Here is a 23,008-nt window from a genome sequence, read left to right as displayed (position 1 = left end):
GACGAAAACCAGACTGGAACTGTTCATATAGATTATTTTGAGATAAATGAGAATGAAGTTGAATAGCCACTATTTTTTCAAGAATTTTGGAAATGAAGAGTAGGACGAAAATTACTGAAATTAGTCGGATTGGCACCAGGTTTTTTCAGTATTGGGGTTATTGCAGCAGTTTTAAAAGATGAAGGAACAGTACCAGTAGTGAGAGAAGAGTGGATTATAGCAGAAATAAGAGGGACCAGAGAGGGGAGGCAGGCTTTGACCTGAACTGTAGGGAGTGGGTCCAGTTGACAGGTGGATGGCTTACAGACAAGATCTAAGATTTCTGTGATGGTCGGAAGCTGAAAAGAGGAAAATGAGTGAGTTGGTATGTGAAATTCAAATGCAGAACTGGTGGGAATCCGTACAGAGAGACTGGTGAATCTTCTGGATTTTTTTTATTAAAAAAGGACATAAAGGAATTGCAAAATTTAGTTGAGTAAAGGTGAGAAGATAAAGAATTCGGGGATTGTGTGATATTGTTAAGTAGTGAAAACAATGATTTGGTGTTTCCTTCATTGGAAGAAATAATGAGAATTATAATAGTTGGATTTAGTTTGGGCAATACAGTACAGTGTTAGTAGCAGGATTAGAACCCACAACCTCAGGGTTTGAAGTTTGAGGTCCAATGACCACAATACCCACACTACCTGCCAGTAATATTAGCCCTTAAACCTATAATATTGTATACTGAAAAGTACTTAATTACATAGAATTTCTGATACTTCTGACTCATGCAAAGCCGGATAACACAACTAGTACACTAGTAAAATCCAAAAACAAATTCTTGACTAGATACGTGACATTGAATATGTCCAGAATTGCATCCCAAACTTGCTAATGGTTTGAGTCTAAATAGAGTGTAATTGTCAGAATAAAGCCCTTTAACATCATCTGCTTAGAATACTTAATTGATATTCAGGTTAGGTGTATCAGGGAGATTCTCCTGGTCTCCTGTTTGAAGATGAGGATATTTGCTCTTCTTTCTTAAAGATCAGGAATTATCTACTGACCTTTGGAAACCCTTCTGAAGAGTTCACTTAACTCCTTATAATTTGCATTGCATGTGTGTGTGTAGTGGGGTGTGAGGTTGCAAGAGATTTCTAAGAATAAAGACAATGCCAAAATAGTTGCCTAGTTACCTGTGCCAATGTTGGAAACCCAGGTACTGTTACAAAGCAGTGCCTTATAAGGCCTTGTACTCTCTTCTAACAAAAATAAATCCTCCAGCATATTTCATAGTGGGTATCAGATTGGTTTCTTAGTATACACCTGTTTTGTGGTGCCAAATATACCAATCCTATAAGTGGTTGAAGAGTTCCATTTTGGTCTAATTTGACCATTTGTTTCTACATTGAGTTTGATGGCACCAGGGTTGGTGAAATAGGTGTACAAAATGGCTGGATGAAGTCGGACATTTATTGCCAAGCATGTACAACGATCATGCTTCTTAAAATTCACATAACATAGATTAAAAATACAACATTCTTAAATAAAAAATTAACCAAATGCATGTGTAGAAAAATTGCAGTCTGAGATGCTCAACCCTTTTAATGAAGCAACAAGCCAGATCTAAAGGAAGTGGGTCTGTTAGTGGACTGTGCCTTTAGAAGTTCTTTGCTTGTACATTGCTAAAAAACAAAATACTGTACCCTTAAAAAGCATCAGTTTGTTCACTCTTTGCTGCCATCTTGTGGCAACATTATGAGCATGTTAAGCCCCGAATAGATGACTAATTAAATAAATATTGGCAAAGATCAATAAATACAATGATACATTTCAATAAAATAAATTCATGATTAAAACAGTGATAGCATGAGCATACTGTGAAAATGAAAAGTTCAGCATATCACAAATAATTAAAACAAAAAATTATCCAACTGCAATACATTTGTGACTACACACATAAAATATTACATAACAGAAACACATTTTAAAAAACTGAGTTTGTTGAAGATAGCAGATCCACAAACAAATTATAGCTAATCCAATTACAAACAAGGTTGATAAAATAGATTCTTTACCATTTATGATAATATAGGCACATACTGTATCAGGGACCAGATTCTAACACTTCAAGAAAGAAAGCATAATAATTATAAATAATAAGACAAGTTGGTTTAACAAATATAGGAGAATTTTTCTCCCACATCTTAATGGCGTACAGGTTACTTGCCTTTACTCAGGAATGTCAGGGTAAGCTCTATTACCCAAGCACTTTGTATTGAATGAGGTGTTTAGGGAATGATTAATAAATCTGGTTGGTACAAGGATTATTAAATTAAAATTAAACTGTAAACAGTACAATATGTGCATAAGATGTTATATATGTATATATTAATATGAATAACGCAAGCACAAGTACTTTTGTCATGTGCTCCGAGTGCACATTCTCTCTGGCAACTACCTGCTGTTATTGGACATCTCACATGTATATAGTGCAGATCACTATAGTATAAATGTCAATGCCCCTATCATTATGGAATAATTATGGACTTTTTATGTAATGTTCACCCTGCAATAAATTCATTACCAATTTCATAACATGTAGGGATTAAACGTATGTCCCTTATTAAATTACATTTGGTGTGATGGGTTAGTGTTGAAGCTCCTGGGAAGATAGGTATAATGTAATGTTCTTAATCTCACTTAGTGTCTATCCAGCAGCATTAGGCAGTGGCAGGGATCAGCATGAGATACAGCATCAGCTTAGCAGAGGGCCCACTCATTCACACACCCACAGTCATTCATACTGAGATAGAATTGGCAATTAACCTAAAACACACCTCTGGAATGTGGAAGAAAAATAGGAGCACTCAGAAAATGCATTATTAATCCAGGACAGCAGGCCATTATCAGACACAGGATTTGAACCAAACATTTATGAAACAGCAGTGATAACCACTGTGTCACCATTCTGTCTGTGACCAAGGTGAATCAAAGCCTGCCATGGACTAGATTGGTGACTGTAGGAAAGCAATTGTCAACATGGTGAATGGTTCTTGTTTTGAGTGAGATTAAAAGTTTTCCAGATGGTTATCAGTTTAGGAGATGATTTCCTTGGTGACTGTAGTCTTAATTATATTTCCTCGTTTTTTCAGACTTGAGATGTACAATAAATGGATTATATATGATATAGAGTTTAGCTTCACCCTGCAACCTTATTAACAAAAAGGTTCATTGAGATGCATGCTTTAAGTGATCTATAGACAGCCATACCAAATCAACGTGGAGGAAGTCAGGATTCTTTCAGTTTTAATTAAAAAATGTTTTGTTGAGTTTTTTAGGTAAATGACATTATGCGTTTCTCTAGTTTCAGAATATGAATAAAGTTAAAAATTTAGGAGTTTTAATAATTCCATTCTATTGACTGTGATGTGATTTAAAAACAAATATGGTGGGGAAAGGGTTTCTCCTAAAATTCACATCCTGTTCCACTGTTTTCTTAGTATTCCCTTCCAAATTGTTTATACAAATAGGTGTACTTTTAAGCGTTATAAATTCAGATTTCAAAAAGGCAACTGACTAGCCGATCCTCCAACCTTCTTTCCCACCTTAGTTTAGGTTGATTGGACTTTATCAACAAATGTAATCAGTTTTACAGGCAGGTCATTGAAGGTGAAGTTATTGGGCTAGAGGGAAAAAAAGAAAGAAGACGGTCAACACCCCAGAGGAGAACCTGATCTTGGAGTCATTGATTGTGACTGGTGTCTGTTTAACTGCACTGGCTGGTGTTAATTCAACAGTAAGTCAGACACATGAGTGTCATTTTGAGTACAAAGAAAAGACTCACTGTCAAATTCATATTCAGCAGTGTGCAATGTATTTGCCAGGATTATTCACAATTGTGAAACCATAAAAGAAAAATAAGATTAAGTGCCCAAGGAAAGAAGTAAATGATAGTTGATGTAGAAATGAGAATCATTTTTAAAAGTTGTGTATATATTGTGTTTTTCTGTAAAATGTGTGTTTTTACCATTGTATTAATGTATTTCAAAAACACTGTTTATTTGTCCGGAATGCATGTGTAACTATATGGAAATGCTTTTACGTTGCATTTCTTTACATTGCCATGTATTTGTGTGGAGTTTCATATTTATGTTATATGTTTTTGTAGCCACATAATTGTTTTCTTGGCGAAAAGATGCTAGGATGGTTAGCACTGCTGCCTCATACATTCAGGTTGCTGTCAGTGTAGAGTTTGTAAATTCTCATCATGTCTTCCTTTTGTTTCTCTGGGTACTCTGATTTTCCTTTCACATTTCAAGGTCATGGCTGTTAGGTTAATTTCAAATGCTAAATTGGCCTGCTGTACATATGTGACCAATTTGTTGGACTTGTGCCTGAATCTGCAAAAGATTATTGAATTATTGGAGTTTGAGAATGTTACATTTGTATTTTGATCTGGCAATGAGTATTATTATGCACATGCAACTTTTTAGTTATCGAAGAGTTTGTATACAAGTGTATTCATATTGCTGGTTTTCATTGTGTATTTAGACAACTACATGTGCTTGCTTAGGACTATGAGGAAATCATCTGAGAATGCCTATAATGTTACAGCTATTCTTCTCCAGACCTTTACACAACTTTTTTAGTCCCTAAGGCTTATGCTACACAAGTTGCTAATAAAAATCAAGCAATTTGATTTCTATCAAAGAAATGAAAAACATTCTCCAAAAATTCTCTCTGGATTTTGAATATGATATTTCCAAGCTATGACTCACCCTACTTGCTCTCATTCAGGCAACAGTGCAGTTATAAAATCACACAATATTGTATGTAACCTTGTCTGGCTCAGGCTAACAACACCTGCTATATGTGTACCCTTTCTGATCCTCAAGCAAATAACCAAAGCTTAAAATATCAGGATACTTGTATACATTTGGGAGTTGGCCTGCTTGTGAGCAATGTAGGCATTTGCCAGACCTGGAAAAACCAAGTGGTTGACAACTTGGATTCGGTGCTGTTAATTTATCAACCTTGCAACATGATGAGACATGATCTAAACATAAAAGATCAGTAGATGTAGACAATTAAAAAGGAGTTGGTAGGCTTATATTTAAAACCCCATCCAGTGTTGCATCTCATCTTCCTCTTATATTATCAATATACACACACACAGACACATGTTTCCAACAACCCTTGACCAGGTAAGTATGTTAGAAAATTTGACTGAATTAATGTTAATTCCCTCAAGCATATGTATGGAACTCTGCAATACAACTACCAGTGTTTATTTTGTATTTGTTAATCATTCAAAAATTTGTTAAAAATACATACTTAAAAGACTGAGCAAGTCATTTTTCTTGTTAACATCACTGTGTGTCCCTTCACATGATCAATTTTGCTTGCATGATTCTAGTTGATTACAATGTCATGACATTAGACTGCAGTTTGAAAGGAGTCATCTAGAGACTTTTTTACCAGTTTTTGTTGGGAAATATCAGTCATAACTGTTAAGGGCTTTTATTCTGGGCTTCTACAGTAATAAGGAAAATATTGACTCTTAGTTGGATATTTGTTTGTACAGAGAACATTCAGGCTCCTCATTTTTTTAGAATCAGTTGCCTAACACTTCTGAAGATTAATTTCCTCTGACATCTCTATATTATCCTGTGATAAATTCTTGTCCATAATACCTTAACATAAAACAATGTTGTTAAATTTTTATTGTGACTTTCATTTGATTTGGTGTTTTCTAAACCTTGGTCATAGTATTGAGTGCCTGTCAGTTTAAATGTGTTGTTTACATTTCCTCATTTTGCTAAACAGTTTAGAATCAGATCTTTCAAACCCCAGTTCTATAATGTTAATAAATAAATCTTAAATATTTTCTTTGATCAGACTTTACTCTTTTCAGTGATTTTATCATATTGCTTTACTTCATAAACCATTATTGTTTTAATTGGTGTTGTTCTAGAGAATCTAAATGCATATCCCCTCTTTCAATGTTTACGGTTAGAGTGATAATGATCAAGTATGGACTTTCTTTCAGAATGTGACTCCTGTGTCTTCCCTTTAAGGTTCTTAAAATGTAGATGCTGTTTAATGGGCATGGTCATCTTTGGTAGCTTGACTGTCATGTTGTTAGATGAGTATTGTGTGCTTCACATGCGTAACAATGCCCAGTGTTTATAGCTCCACAAAGGGCAATGATAGAATATTAACAATCATTAAAAAATTAACAATGTTCAATAACAACAAACATTAGAATAAAATAATTAATATGTTCCTGACAACATGAAAAAAAAACTTAAAAATCCAAACATATTTCAAGTTTTTATTAAAAAATGATTTCGTTTAAGGACAAAGCTGAGAGAGGAATGATCAAATGGAGAACCACTCCAAGTAACAAAAGGATGAAAAAGGCAAATAAAACACTTCTGCCCCGCTACACCCTCCTAAGTAAGTATAGAGCTTATTTATTAGTTGAGGTAGTATTCCTACATGTCAACTTCCCGAGTACCACAAAACACTCGCCTTTTTAACTCCTATCTCTCTATTTCTTTCTGATATGAGCCTTCTCTTTCTATTACCTTTTGGTAAGCCTTGGCCTCAGCTCTAAATTTGACTTTAGATGTTTAATTTCTCCAAGCAGCTTTCTTCTGATAAAACTAATCTCTGTGTCTCTTGTAGGCTAAACTCTACAATCAGTCACTACAATGTGCTCGCCCTTGATGTTCAAGAATTTTGAACCCTGTTAACCCTTAAAAGAAAAATAATGCCAGTTCAACTTCCAGGTTGCAAGATTGTGTAAAATGCAAAATGCACCCAATTGTTCTAGTATATGCTTTCCTGTATCAGTCTAGAATTATCAACCTCCTTGCCATTCCTTCTGGACTTCCCATTGGTGTTCTCCACATATTCAATCCTGGAAAATGATTTACAGTGACAGACCTTACTTTCCCTCAGCAGTCCCTATCTGCCCAAAGAAATATGTGTGTGTGTTTATTCTTCTTTGGGAGGTTTCCCTTTGAGATTTTGTCCAACCCTGTGCCAGCTAAATGATACTTTTATTATAAGGCCTTATATTTTTTTTCTACACTGTCACCATACAAATCCACATGTATTTCCAATTACTTTTCTGTTTTATACATATATATATTGTGGTCCATGGCCAGTTTGTATCATGGCCAATACCCCCAGGCCGCCAGAGGGAGCCCTCCCAGCGGCATGGAAGGTCTTCAAATTTCAGCAGAGCCTCATGGATATTGTAGTTTTTATGGACAGCCCTGCTGGATACCGTGGGGGCCACCGGGAACCGCTCTAGGGAGGCTTGGGGCGTTTTATTTGACCTATAACCCGGAAGTTCGTCAGAGGAAGAGCGACGGGCTTCCGGGGTGAAGAAAAGAACTTTTTACCTGACCCGGAAGTGATACAGAATCACATGGACTGGGGATTGGGAACACTTCTGGGTCAGGGAATATAAAAGGACTGTGGGAGCTCCCAGACGGCGAGCTGAGGTGGGTGGTAGAAGGGAAACACGTCTGGGAGTGGAGGATTGTGATTTATTGGATTTGTTATTGTGATTGGTTATTTATGAGTAGTGTGGAGTGGAGGGTGCTTAGTGCACATTATTATAATAAAAATAATTATAATTATTGTAGCACTTTTACCTGGTGTTTGGCATGGTACCTGAAGGTTCAAGGGAACGATAGCACCCCCTACTGCATACTGCAGCTTGAATATAATTACTCTGCATCTTAAAGCCCTAGATTGTGCTACAGTAAATGAATAAATGCAGATGCCTAAGTAAGTTAATGTGAGAGCTCTGGACTGTATTGTATTGTAGTGCATTGTAGTTGTTGTTCTGCAACACATATGTAGTCAATTGGCTTAGAGAAAAAGCAAACAATTTCAATGTGCATGGGTGTCCTTGCACTATAACTGCTCTTAGAGGCTTCAGCTTGAAAACTTCACTCGGTATTAAATGTCTTTACACATGTCATTTGAAGTTTTCCTCATGTTTTGGTAGCTCAATGTGAACGTTCTGCTGCACTACAAGCTAAGGGACTTGGACTGAAGTGATTAAACTGATCATTCAGGAAAAATAATCTTAAACTCAGTTAAGAAGGAATCAACGCGTATTTCCTCCCTGTTTCCTTTTCTCACTGACCTTTGTGTGAGTGTAATTAAAATCCATTTTAATTAAATCTCTCAGCTTCTACCTAAACCCTAGGATTCCCCACAGTCTGTGAAGGTCATGTCTCAGTTCAGGTGGCATACTGCCAGCATGAGCTGCACAAATGCCAGAGGTGAAAAGTCACACTTCATCAGAGACAGCAGAGAGCTCAGCACTTTGTGGGTGGCTCCATTGAGAAGGGGTCGACTCTTTCTCATCATGCTACATCTATCATTACTGCTGCCCAAATGATATTACTCCTGTTCTGGCTTTCCACAGCCCTGTAATGAGTGGTGTTGTAAGAAAAATTGAAAAGAGCTAACATTTCCATAACAGTGATTGAGAAGTTAGATAACTTTGCCCTTTACAAATCCTCTAGCCTATAGCTTTCATTTGTTTGTTTTTAATCCAACATGTTGTGTTGAACTCTAACGGGCTTTCAATTTGCTCTTTGCAGATGAATCGGCCAATTCAGGTGAAGCCAGCGGACAGCGAGAGCAGAGGAGGTAATGACAATCTTTGATTTAAACCTATGTGGTATTAGTGGATGACTGGTGTGGGTCCTTTGTTGCTCTAATTGAGTAGAATGAAGAAGTAATAAACAGCTTAAATGTCTGGCACTTGATGAGGGCGGGGAGAGAGTTAACTGTAAAAGGCAAATCAAAAGTCTGAGTGTTAAAACAAGTAAAGTGTGCATAGGTCAAGTTGACTATTGACAAAAACAAAAAAAGTTGCTTTTTTCTGAAAAGTCATAATATTTTGTTATATATATGTCTTAATGAAAAATGGCACAAGGAATTACAGTTGTCCCCTAAAAGAGTGAGCTCTGAGCATGACCATCTACACTATTTTAAAAACTAAAGCAAGGTTAATGGCACTTGGCAGGAGTAGGTGAAACATCAGTATCCTAGGAGCCAACCTTACTTACCTGTATATCTTCATCAGTAGGCTGAAACTGAATAAGCTACAGCTCTCCTAATCAAAAGGGAAATAATATATGCCACTTTCATTTTATAACTGACAAAAGACATCAAAAATTAGAATAGAGACATAATTGATCTCTGAAAAATAAAGTGTTTGCTTACATTGTTTGCCAAATTTGCAGTTGGTTTATACACAGTACTGAAGTTAAAGTCAAAGTGAACTTTATTGCCATCTCAACCATATACTGTACAAGTATACAGATAGACAAAATTGCAAAGCTCAGAGTCCACAGTGTAATAGCATGAAGTGCAAATAATAAATTAAAAATAGAATTAAAATTTAAATTTAAAATTAAAACTCAAACAAGACAAGACATTGTGCAAAGACAAGACAAAGTAGCAGCAATATTGACGTGTAGTTAGCAATATGAACATTGATGCAATGTATGGTATTTGCAATCTAGATACACAAATATAGTCAATAGATATGTAATATAATAAATAAATAATAGATATACTGTAGATAATACAGAAATTATCAGTGCATGATAATAGTTGTTTAAGATATGTGTAAACAATGACAGGTCAGAATGTTTCACAGCAGAAGGATATCAAGAATGTCCAAATACTTAAAGGTCAGTATTAGATTTTCAGATCTTTTCTACATGCACACTAATCTTTACAGGAAAGTGGCTTGCATGTATAAAAGTTCTGTTTTTAAAGGTGGAGAAGGCAGTGTGGAAGATCCCAGGGGACAGCATGGTATTAAGTAGTCTGACAGGTTGGGGGTAAAAACTATCCTGCAGCCTGGCACATCTGGCTGTGATGCTGCAGCAATCTTCTCTTGGATGGCAGAAGTGTGAAAAGTCCATGTGAGGGATGTAAGGGGTCCTGTACAATGCCACAGGCCTTGCAGACACAGCATTTGTAAAATGTGTCCTTTAGTGAAAGGAAAGGCACCCCAATAATGTTGTCTTCACTATCCTTTGCAAGCCCTTGTGGTCAGATATGTTGCAGTTGCCATATCAGACAGTGATGCAGCTGGTCAGAACACTCTCAGTGGTGCCTCTGTAGAACATGATGAGGATGCAAGGGGGAAGTGTAGTCTGCTGGGCTTTGTTGATTAGTGATGAGATGTTATATGTCCACATAAGTTCCTCAGTTATGTGCACACCAAGGAACGTGGTACTCCTAACAGTCTCCACATCTAAACTGTTGATGCTGAGTGCGAAGTGGGCAGGATGCGATTTTCTGAAGTTCACGATTATCTCTTTTGTCTTGTTAACATTGAGAGATAGATTGTTGTCTTCACACCATGCAGACAGCCATTCCACCTCATCTCTGTATGCTGTTTAATCATCCCTGCTTATCAGTCCCAGCACTGTTGTATCATCCGTAAATTTGATGATGTGGTTGGTGTTGTGCGTGGCTGTGCAGTCGTGAGTCATAAAGGGCGAAGAGCAGTGGACTAAGCACGCAGCCCTGCGGCGCTCCAGTGCTCAGTGTGATGATGCTGGAAGTGTTGCAGCCCATCCAAACTGACTGGGGCATCTCTGTCAAGAAGTCCAGGGTCCAATTGCAGGGGGTGGTGTTTAGGCCCAACCTGTTCACTCTTATAACCAGCTTTTGAGGGATGATTGTGTTGAAGGCAGAGCTAAAGTCTATGAATAGCATCTTGACATATGTATCTTTTTTATCCAGATGTGTCAGGGAGAGGTAAAGGGCAGAGCATATGGCATCCTCAGTTGACCTGTTTGAGCTGTATGCAAATTGAAGAGGGTCAAGGTAGGCAGGGAGATTAGTCTTTATGTGTGACATGACTAACCTTTCGAAGTACTTCATGATGATTGGCGTAAGTGAAACTGGTCGGTAATCATTCAAACATGTCACTGATGACTTCTTTGGCACTAATATAATGGTGGTCGACTTGAAGCATGCTGGGACTGATGACTGGCTCAGAGATGTGTTGAAGATGTCTGTGAGGACACCAGCCAGTTGACTGGCACATTCTTTGAGCACACGACCAGGTACAGTATGTTGTCAGGTCCTGCAGCCTTCTGTGGATTGACTCTGGATAGAGTCCTCTTCACGTCAGTTATGGAGTGACAGAGTACCTGGTCAATGGAGGGAGGTGTTGCTTTTCTCACAGGCTCTTTGTTCTGCGCCTCAAACCGTGGTAGGGAGGCATCACCATCAATGCTGTGTGGGTTGGGCTTGTAGTTTGTAATTGTCTGAATGCCCTGCCACATATGACATGTGTCTCTGGTGCTGCTGGAGTGTTTGTTAATCTTCTGTGAATATGCGGCCTTGTCTCTAGATCTGAAGGCTGCATTTCTGATCTTGAGGAGCTTGTGCAATTCTCTCGTCATCCAGGGCTTTTGGTTGGCTCTTGTGGTAACATCCTTGGTAACAGTAATATCCTCTATGCATTTGGAGATGTAGCCAGTCACAAAGTCTGTGTACTCCTCCAGATTGATGGAGTCACCATCCATAGCAGCCTCCCTGAAAATGTCCCAGTCTGTCAATTCGAAGCAGTCTTAGAGAGCTGAAACAGCACCAACCTGCCACACTCTGATGTTCTGGCGGGCTGGTTTAGTGCGCTTAAGCAGGGACTTGTATGCAGGAACTATAAACACGCTGATATGGTCTGAATAGCCAAAGTGGGGGCGGGGTAGGACCTTATAGACATCAGGAGCTCACCTGTAAACATTGTCCAGACAGTTTTCCCCTCTAGTAGCAAAGTTCACATTCTGGAAGAATTTTGGGAGAAATTACTTCAAGTTGGCATGATTGAAGTTTCCAGCAATAATGAAAAGTGCATCATTTGCAGTTTGCTGATGATCTCATAGAGTTCCGCTAGTGCCTGGTTAGCATTTGCGCTAGGTGGGAGATAGACGGAAACCACCAGCACGCAACTGTATTCCCTCGGCAGGTAGAAAGGCCGGCACCTTACCAATAAAACCTCTATCAGCAGGGAACAGTGTCGTGCGACTGAGGCAGCGTTTATACACCACTCTCTGTTCACATAAACAACTTTGCATTCTCCAAACCACTGTAAATAATTACTGTGTTACCTTCATTGGTTGCTTCAGTGTGATTTTTGGTGGAACAATTAAAGTAGACTATGACATACAGCTATTGTACAGATTTGTAGTGACTAGTGACATAAGAAACTCTATTATGTATAGGAACAGGCCTCTTTTTAATGCCATCAGTCTGTCAAAACCCTGCCCCTCTATGAGCTAAGACCTAAGACCAAACATATACCATAAATTGAACATTATGTGTTATGATTTCATGAGAAAATAATTCTGCATATAAGATAAAAAATTATTATGATTTTTGGGGTTGTTGAATCCATTCCCAACTTTCCTTTTTTATATGAAATTGTTAGATATTTTAAAATTATTTATGGCTTTTTGAATGCCATAGGCACTAACTTTTTGTGGTATTTGTGCTACCATGTTAAAATGGCATTATTATATTATTATGTGATACACAATGTCAATATTGAGATGGCATAAAAGGTCATTCCAGATGTTCCAGGTCATCTGAGATTTGAATAATCATCATAAACTTCCTGCATGCCTTTACTTTTCCTGACCTCCTGGTTTGAATTCTGATTACAATTTAGGGTGTTATTTTTTGTTTTATGAAAATGATTGGTTAGAAGGTACAGCTGCAAACTCAGTTTGTTCTTTGATACACATTTATTCTTCTGGTCTCTTTACCTAACCATTTGTTCCACTGATAATTACTTGCTGCATGGTGATGAGGATTTAACTTGCTGCACTCGACAGTAAAAATCAACTATGGTCTAGTTTAATAGGAATCTGAAACAGGTAAGTGAAAAAACCTGAAATGATGAAGAGGCAGAAGTTTTTACAAGGTGATATAGAATCTAGATTATAATGACAGAGGTAAATCTATATATATAAAATTCTTTTTGTGTTTGAAAACAGAAATTGTGTATGACCACGCAAAATGGAAATTACGTATGACCACAGAACATATTATAATATAGGAACTAATCACTTCGTTTGTGGATGCCATTTTTATTTCGTCTTTACGAATTATTATTATTTGTGTGAGAGTTATTTTACTGATATTGAAAATAAGTAAACACAAACACACCGATCTATCTCATAGAAATGCACCCCGCGTCACTCTCTCCCAGCCCTCCTCTCTGGCTGAGCCATTCTGACAGAGAAGTTTTATTTATTCGTCCAAGTGACTGTTGCAGAAACTGCCACATTCCAACTTTTTTTAAAATAGCAGTACTTCATAGTAGAAGAGATGAAGAAAACAGCTTTGCATCTTTCTACTTTTTAACTGCACTGAGCTGTAGAAGACCACCTTTAGCAGCGAGGGGTCGTGATAACAAAGTGGACGCTGGAAGGCGCAGAATGTCTGGCTGCTCTGCTGAGTTGACAGCTTCGCAGTTTCGGGCAGCGTCCTCTCTTCTCGCACTGTTTGTGACACTTCAAGTGCCCCGTCGGCTCCTTGAACAGTGGAAATCTTTGCAAACGAGTGTAATCGGCGCCATCAAACCGTGACACTCTTGGTAAATTGCAGTGCATGGCTACTTACTGTCTCTTAAGGTGAGTTCGGGTCACTAAAACCCCGCAAAATTCAAGGTTGCTTTTGTGATTAATTCTTTTAAGAAAATGGAGGGTTTACATCTAAGAATATGTACCAACCTCTTCATGTAAAGTATTGGACTTGGGAATTGTTTGGACCTTCTGCCCGTTAAGCACGAAAGGGCAATGTCAACATTTCTCAGAATAATTTTTCTCTTAAATTACAAGCACGTAGTGCAAGGTTGTCAAGCAGGTAGTTTACCCGAAACCACTGCAGTAGTACTCAATGTGTCTTTACTTCTTAAATGTTAATGTTTTATTGTTTAATCATTTATACACTTCTTATATGTTCTTCAAATTCTTTTATCAAAATGTTTTACTACTTAATAACTTATTTAATAAATACTACATTTTATTTTTTTCCCTTGCACTCAGTGAGCGAAGTCACTGGGTAATCAGCTAGTATCTACTATTAAAAAGGCAAAAGGTCAAAATAACACAAACATTTTAGAAAACTGTATGCCACTGTTCTATTTGTAAACAAATCTAACATTTCATGTTCTAGCAATGGCTAATATACTAAATTCTGTTATTACATATACAGCTGAAAAGGTTTTGTTACATGCTACTTTATAGGAGGTAAAAAAATATACAATTCTCCTTGTGAAACCTATATTCTAGCAAAATTAAACAAACACATGAATTTAAAAATTGTGTATTACACTTCTAAAAGTGTATCTTACATTTACCATTTCATAATGACACATTACTGGTAAAAAAGAGCTACAGTTGTGGGTAGTCTAGTTTTAGACGTTTAAAACATGGCATAGAACTGGGTTTTGAGCCATGGAACTATATTGCTTAGGAAAAACTGGAGTAATAAGAGCAGAGTAAAGGTTAGATCAGGGCAGGAAATGAAAGTTAGAAGAAAGTTGATTTGCTTCGAGCAGCAACACAGAACAGAGAAAAATGACTACGCTTCTGAAGACAATTAAAGCAGGACATAGGCCTGACTCCCATCAGCATTTCTTAGATTCCTGATCATTAGAGTTGAGTAGAGGTCTAGTGCAGCCCTTAAACCTGAATGAAGAGATCATCTTCATTCTAAAGCTAATGTAACATTTGAGGGAGGAGGACGTAATATTTCTGCCACAGCTCAGCATGAGATTTGACAAGTGAGAAGACAATATGTATTCTTCTAAGGTAATGGGTAAGAAACCAGATCAGCATTTTGTTTCAGATAAACCTGCAGTGGCAAATTTTAGGGAAAAAAAGAATTATTTATGTATATGCACATGCCTACTAATTAGCATTTTCCCTGTGTCTAGGCAGTTATGTCAATCTTAATGGCAGCAAGAGGCAAGCGATACAGAATGACAAAACAGGGGGCCAAAGGTCAGCATTGATCTTCTCTGCTTATTTGATCAAATGCAAATGGGAATTTCACTTTTACCTAGATGTAGGTAATGTTTCTGTACTTAAATACACTAGTGAAGTGTCATTTTTTAAATATGATGAAAAAAGTTTCATTTTTTGAAAATATAAGAATTAATCTAGTAAGTATTGGACCTCTTTTATTTATTGATTTTAAAGTGTGGTGTGAGTGAAGAATAAAGAAAACAGAGAAATGTCCCCATTTAAGAAGGAAATGTATTTTTTTTCAAGTTTAAATCCTTAGTTGTGCTCCAAGTTGTATCCTGTCTCTTGAAATTGTGGGAGTCAGAAGTATACCTGAGGTGTTTGCTAACCTGTCTGAGAAAGGGCAGGCTAACAATAATGAGCCAAAAGAATCTGCAAGACCTCCAGCGACTCAGTAATATAACCCCTGAGGCTTTCCACCATAGTGACGCATTTTATATGGCTGTCAGCTTTTCTCTGTGTGCAAACTATGCATACACATATGAGAATTGACAGAGAGCCAGTTCATAGTTCACACCTGGGTGAAAAGGCATTGCCTATGTAAAACTAGAATACAGAACTAGAAGACAGTCTAGATTTTTACCTTACCCAGAGGCAATTGTTATATTATCTGACACCCTGGACCATTATTAGTTATTGAGTGACACAAAAAATGGGTTTACCTGTCACCTCCTGAATTTTTTGGCTTCCTAGGCCCACCAGCTCTGCTTAGACTGCTATGAGATAACAAATGTATTTAGTAAGCCTCAAGAGACTTTGGCTCTGTGGCTTTTTATAGGTCCCATAAAGTACAATTAACAATAATTTAATGACAGAAGATTTTCCCTGCAGGAGGGTACGAATTTAAAAGCACATGCTCACAAGGTCAACTACAGCCTCTGAATATGGGTTATACCAACATCAAGTTTTGATGGAATTGCATTTTTTTTCAATGTAACAGTGAACATGACTCATGAAATGTACTGTATAAAATAAAGATTGATTGATGAAGGTTGTAATTTCTGTCATTATATGTAAATTGCTTTTTCTGTAGTAAGTCACTTAAGCCCCCCATATCCACAATGTTCACTTCTATGGTATGCAATGTCAAATGATATATACTCTTGAATACTAGTTGTTTCCTTCCTCAAATTGACTGGTACACTTAAACATTAACTGCCTTTTTTGCATAATCCATAGGATTTGCTACAGATACCTTGTTAACCATCTAGAATCATCTTTAGTTTGAGGTTCAGCCTCAAAGAAAACCTGAAACAAAGTCACTTGATCAATGAAGCACCAACACCAAGGCTATGTTTCAAGGCTATGACTGTTTTTTAGTCTGTTAATATATCATTTTTACTATAGTGAAGTTTCAGCAACCTAACTTTAACATTTTCAGTGATTCTCAGCCTCATAAATCCTATTTGATAAAAGTTTACTAATAATTACATCTTGTCTTTATCAATTGGAAAATGTGCTACTGTATATATAGCAACATTTGTTTAACTTAGCTCAGAAGCATAAAAATTTGATGTAACCAACTCTCATATTCTTCTGTATATAATCATACATTATCATTCATGAACAGTGCTGTGGTGCAAGAGTTTTTTCTACAATTGGAAGGATAGCCTACCCTAATGTTTACCTTTTTGAGTTCTAAATAATATTGAGGAAAAGAGCAAAAGATCAAGGGGAAAATTAAGTAAATAGAAGCTAACTGAGGGATATTTATATTAGGCATCAGGAATAGTAAAGTTGCCTAGAAAAGGCAGAGAGAGGCTAAGTAATTAGTAACTCTTCTTTTTGGATATTATTATTGCCCAGAGAATAGTTCTGAGAACATCTGTGCTGGATTTGCACATGACTTGTTCATCCCTGACAAAAGAAACAAAAGCACAACACCTTTGTCTTGGCAATTTAGCTTTATTTGGTCACTTTGGCAAATAATTTGGTGAATTTTGAGGTGCACCTTCATGCTTTCCACAGAAGTACAGTTAAGAAATACAGAATTCTGCTTATAAGTTTAGTTCATAAGTAACTGAGCAGGTAATTCTGAGTTTAAATAATGAGTTGATGCAGCAGATTTGCAGAAGTTGTATGTTGGCAAAGCAGTAGAAAAGTTCCTGGAAGAGGTTTTCAGAGTAGAAGCCAGTCTGTATCCACATCCTTACCTATAGTCATGAGCTCTCTGAATTAACTGAAGAATGAGATTGCAAACATAAGTATCTGAAATGAGGTTCCTGCCTAGGGACACAGAGCCCACTCTCTGCAATACAAAAGCACCTTGGAGTAGAGCCACTGCTTCTCAGTTGCAGTGGTCCTAGAAAATTATTAGCATATCTTTGATATCTACCATGGGGTATGTAGCTGACTCAGAATACAGTGAGGAAGTGTTTGATAATTCCCCAGGTGGAGCTGCAAGAAGTTGCTAGGGGTGAAATTGCCAAATTTGATAAGGTTAGTATGTTCCCTCCAAAATTTTCACTATGATAGACAGAATTGAAGTGTAAAATACTGCATATTTGGATGTCTGTCCTCTGTCTGAAACAAATACTTCACTTAGTTTTGCATAGCTGTACCAGGGAAATGTTCATATCTCCTTAGTGCAATTAAGACTCTTTCTTAATTCATTTCTTTTCTCATTTTTCCTTCTGCACCGTCATTTTATGTTAGCTGTGATTTCTGGATTTCTGCATACACCACTTACTTAAAAGATATGGTTTATTGTGTTTCATAAAAAAGAACAGTTTTGCTGTTTATTTAGCCAGATCACCTTTTAACCATTTTTGAATAATGGGGCAGAAGGGGTACCCTTGGGTATTTTTGGAAGAAAACTCACCTGAATTAACTTCTATCCTACAGTGACCAGATTTTTCTGGGGGCAACCTGGGACACGGGCTGGGAGGCAGAGCCCCCCAGAAGCCAGATAGACTTTAATAACGGAAATGCCTATTTTCGTGTTTCCTGGATCTTATTCTGTACGAGTTTCTTCCATTTGAAACAATCATATAATTAAGCCACAAACATATACCCATTTTCAAATTAGGGTTCTATACCATTGTATGCTATTTTTCATGAAATTACAGGCTAGATCTTGCCAAAAACAGTTCGTGAAAATTGACTGAAAGACACGCTTTCCTGAAGAGCAAATAACAAACTCATTAGTGTACATTATATAGTACAGTAATCCCTCCTCGATCGCGGGGGTTGCGTTCCAGACCCCCTACCACCCCCCACCCCCACCCCCGCGATAGGTGAAAATCAGCGAAGTAGAAACCATATGTTTGTATGGTTATTTTTATATATTTTAAGCCCTTATAAACTCTCCCACCCTGTTAACATTATTAGAGCCCTCTAGACATGAAATAACACCCTTTAGTCAAACGTTTAAATTGTGCTCCATGACAAGACAGAGATGACAGTTCTTTCTCACAATTAAAAGAAAGCAAACATATCTTATCTTCAAAGGAGCGCCGTCATAAAGGAACGCGTCAGGAGCAGAGAATGTCAGAGAGCTGCAAAGAAAAGCAAACAATCAAAAAATCAATACATGCTTTTAAGTATACAGAAGCACCGCGATAAAGCGGCATTTTGTAGAGGAGCGTCCGTGTCCTCTGTGCAAACAGCCCCTCTGCTCACACCCCCTCCGTCACGCAGAGAGAGCGAGAAAGATAGAGAGAAGCAAACAAGCACAGCGCGGGAAGCATATCTTATAGCATTGAGGAGTTTTAGTTAATATGCAATACATGCTCTGATTGGGTAGCTTCTAAGCCATCCGCCAATAGCGTCCCTTGTATGAAATCAACTGGGCAATCAAACTGAGGAAGCATGTAACCTAAATTAAAAGACCCATTGTCCGCAGAAAGCGGCTAACCAGTGAAAAATCTGTGATATATGTTTAGATGTGCTTACATTTAAAATCCGCGATAGAGTGAAACCGCGAAAGTCAAAGCGCGATATAGCGAGGGATTACTGTATACTGTATGTTATGGACGTACCGAAACCTTACGTTGTTAATCAGTAATCGCAGTGAAAGTAGAGAAGTGCCAGAAATGTTTTGTGAATAATTTATTAATACTTTCTGAAATTGAACATAACACTTTTTCAATGTTTATAAAGGAAAAACAGCTTTTCAATGAGTAACTTTCATAATCATGAAACATATTTCTGAGATGAGTAGATAGCTCTCAGGACATCAGGATTTTGTAATAACATGTGATAAAACTTGTCACATGAAGCATTGAAATTGTATTTCACAATATTGCATCCCACGTACATGTGCTACTGCTAGTGCATGTCCCGACTTCAAAAGAAGAAACAGCAAACCAAATTCCAAAGAGGCAAGGGAAGAAGCAATGTCACTCTGCACTCTAAACTAAAGGAAAACAAAGTAAAATACAGCTGTAAGTATAAGGAACAGGCAATCATCCGCAAATGTTGTTGTGACTTGTGTCAAATATTTATTCATTATTAATATATAAATTAATATTATCAGATTCACAACTACGACGAAATTTACAGAGTACAGTCTGCAGACTTGAGACAATACAGTAAAGTGTGTACAGCAGTACTTACTTAAAGAATAAAGAGCTAAAATTAAACTTAAAAAAATAAACTTTCAATTTTGTCGTACAAAATAAATTGGCAAGTGTAACTCTTTTAAATTTAAGCTTTAACTTCAGTGAAAACGGCTCACCTCGAACGCCGTATTGACAAGTGAATGACTGAATCAGGCATCAACTCTTATTTTAGGCTCAGAGCAGGAATAATAAGATAATTCCTGGCTCAGAGCGTAGCATAGCCAAAACATGTCGTATCACAAGGCACGGCCAATACCATCCGAAGATGCGTCCGCTTCCGCCTTCTCGCCTTCCATGCGTTTCCATACTGCAAACAATGGCCACCAGCAGGTGTCAGATACAGAAGAAGGTTGACTAACCATCTGACGTCATGATGGTTACAAAGTATGATTTGGAATCAGAAAGGCTGAATGGGGTCTAGGCCTCTAGGGAAAAGTACGCATTTTGTCAGTAAACGCCACAGGCCGGGACATTTTGTGATGTTTCTGGGACACCAGGACGGATGATCCAAAAATAGGGACTGTCCCGGGTAAACCGGAACGTCTGGTCACTGTACTTTCTCATCTTCCTGTTGTGTATCAAGGAAGAAGTGTTGTATTCGGTTGGGTAGCTCCTTTTGACAAATGGGTATGTGGAATGCATAGTTTTCTGTGCCTACAAATACAAGTAAAATTATGAATGTCTTATTTTCAAAAGCATTAAGGCATAGTAAGCTAACATTTTCTAAGGGATTGTACCCTTTTTTTAGGTACTTCTAATATATTCACAGACTTTTTCCCTGGTGACTGTTATATATTAGAATACATTTTGCAACTTTTCAATGCTTACTTTTTTAGATTCCCCCAAACTCTAGCATTAGATGTACAAGTCAGAAGTAGACAAGTATGTAGGTTAAAGTCATGTTTGCTAAACGTGTTGGTTAAATAGGAATGTGATGGTTGTTGCCACAGTGCTATATATATATACTCAGCAAAAAAAGAAACGTCCCTTTTTCAGGACTGTGTATTTCAACAATAATGTTTTGAAAATCCAAATAACTTTACAGATCTTCATTGTAAAGGGTTTAAACAATGTTTTCCATGCATGTTCAATTAACCATAATCAATTAATTAACATGCACCTGTGGAATGGTCGTTAAGACCTTAACAGCTTACAGAAAGTAGGCATTTAAGGTCACAGTTCTAAAAACGCAGGACACTAAAGAGACTTGTCTACCGACTGTGAAAAACACCCAAAGAAAGATGCCCAGGGTCCCTGCTCATCTGCGTGAACGTGCATTAGGCATGCTGCAGGGAGGCATGAGGACTGCTGATGTGGCTAAGGCAATAAATTGCCATGTCCGCACTGTGAGACGCCTAAGACAGCGCTACAGGGAGACAGGAAGGACAGCTGATCATCCTCTCAGTGGAAGAGCCCGGATCTCAATCCCATTGAGCACGTCTGGGACCTGTTGAATCGCAGGGTGAGGGCTAGGGCCATTCCCCCCAGAAATGCCCAGGAACTTGCAGGTGCCTTGGTGGAAGAGTGGGGTAACATCTCACAGCAAGAACTGACAAATCTGGTCCAGTCCATGAGGAGGAGATGCACTGCAGTACTTCAAGCAGCTGGTGGCCACACCAGATACTGACTGGTACTTTTGATTTTGAGCCTCCCTTCATTCAGGGACACATTGTGAAACATTTTTAGTTTATGTCTTATGGTGTTGACTCTTTTACTGTTCATACAAATATTTACACATTAAGTTTACTGAAAGTAAAAACAGTTGAAAGTCAGAGGACGTTTCTTTTTTTGCTGAGTATATATATTGTAATGGACATCCGGGTCCCATGCCCGTTCCAGTGGAGCAGCCATGGGCTCCTCACTACCTTCCCCAGGACGCTTGGTGGCAGCCTCCCTGGCTGACGATGGTGCCTCAGTTTCCTGCAGGGTCTTCTGGGAGATGGAGTTCTCCACAACCCTGTGGGGATCTGGGATGGCAGCCCGGGGGTACTGCATGGATCCTGGAGCCCACCTGGTCAACTCTACAGCCCCACCCGAAGGTGCAATTAGCCATAGGTGATTAGGCACCTGGAGCACTTCCAGGTGGGCTATAAAAGGGCCAGCATCCACCACTCATTAGCCAGAATTGGGAGGAAGAGGACGAGGTTACCTGAGAGAAGTGGTAGTGCCAGCGGAAGGATTGCTGTGTGGATATTAAGGTGATTTGGGACTGTGTTATACCTGTAGGGTTCATGGGGAAGATGTGTCCCACAGGTGAAGAAAAAAAATAAAAGATTTCTGTCCTTTTTATACTTGCCTCAGTGTGAATCTGTGCCGGGTCAGGTGCTTATATAGCACCTTATTCGCAATATATATATGAGAATGATGGTATAGTTTTTAAACGTTGTTTGGGTTGCTAATAATTTACACTGAGCAGTTGATGGAAAGAACAAGATTGGATAAATTTTCTTGCATCCTGAGTTGTTAGGCTGCATTTTTATGACAGGATGCATGCAATATGAGATAAGGTGTATACAGGTCTAAAATGTATTAACTGATGTCTACTAAAAACTGAGAACAATTTTTTTTCAAAATTCTTTTCCACTCATTATCAGTAAATATCAACATAAGGTCTAACTCTTAACATTGTTGCAAAAGTTCTGAATTAGTTTTTTTTTTTCAAATTGATACAATTTAAAAATTAAGGTACAAACATTTGTACATTGAAAAAAATGTTTGATGTACAAGTAATGATGTTTCTTTCTTTTGTAAACATACTTTGCAAAAGAGTTGGCCAAAGGCATATTCTGCTTAAAGAATATCTCATAGCTTTTAACCCGTCCTTATGCCAGAAGCTAAATGATGAAGGAGAAATACATGGTATGCTATTAAAGGTGCAATTGACTGTAATGACACTGAATCAAAATGCCAGCTACTGTTTTACAAGATTCTTAATGAGTTTTGAGTCAAAGTATGTGTAGTATACTTACCAATTTCTATGGCAATCCATTTAGGCACTAGGTGAGAAATGAGTAATTTTCAAAATACTCTAACTGCCTACACATTCACCACCTAGCAACATAGCTGTAGGTCTGGTAAAACCAAACCCCTCTCCTTCTTTGATCTGTGCAGTAATGATTTTTTTTCTCTCCAAAGAAGAATATGACTTAACCTACAATTTTAAAAAATGTCTTGCCTTTGTAAATATTAAAAAAATGAAATGTAGTTCAGAAGAATGTTTCATTTAACTACATTATTTCTTCCCATCAGGAAGAGATCAATGTTAGTTTACTTTGAGAGGTCCTGCTTGATGCCCTCTAAGAGGGTAATAAAATTCTGAGTACTTATATTTGAAATTTTGCAAAAATGATGACCCCTAACTAT

General features: G+C 37.7%; 1 protein-coding gene across 19 annotated transcripts in view; it reads left to right on the top strand.

Moving 5' to 3' along the window:
* celf4 (CUGBP, Elav-like family member 4) overlaps positions 1–23,008 on the top strand; it is a 1,212,964-nt gene that overhangs the window by 645,540 nt on the left and 544,416 nt on the right. For all 19 annotated transcript variants that reach the window (XM_039759134.1, XM_039759132.1, XM_039759130.1 and 16 more), the window contains exon 3: positions 8,619–8,667. In XM_039759134.1, the coding sequence (XP_039615068.1) occupies positions 8,619–8,667 (49 nt within the window). The remainder of the gene's footprint in view (positions 1–8,618; positions 8,668–23,008) is intronic.

The sequence above is a fragment of the Polypterus senegalus genome, chromosome 7, assembly GCF_016835505.1.
Source record: "Polypterus senegalus isolate Bchr_013 chromosome 7, ASM1683550v1, whole genome shotgun sequence".
In the NCBI taxonomy this organism is placed as follows: domain Eukaryota; kingdom Metazoa; phylum Chordata; class Cladistia; order Polypteriformes; family Polypteridae; genus Polypterus; species Polypterus senegalus.
This window is presented reverse-complemented; position numbering and strand designations above follow the sequence as displayed.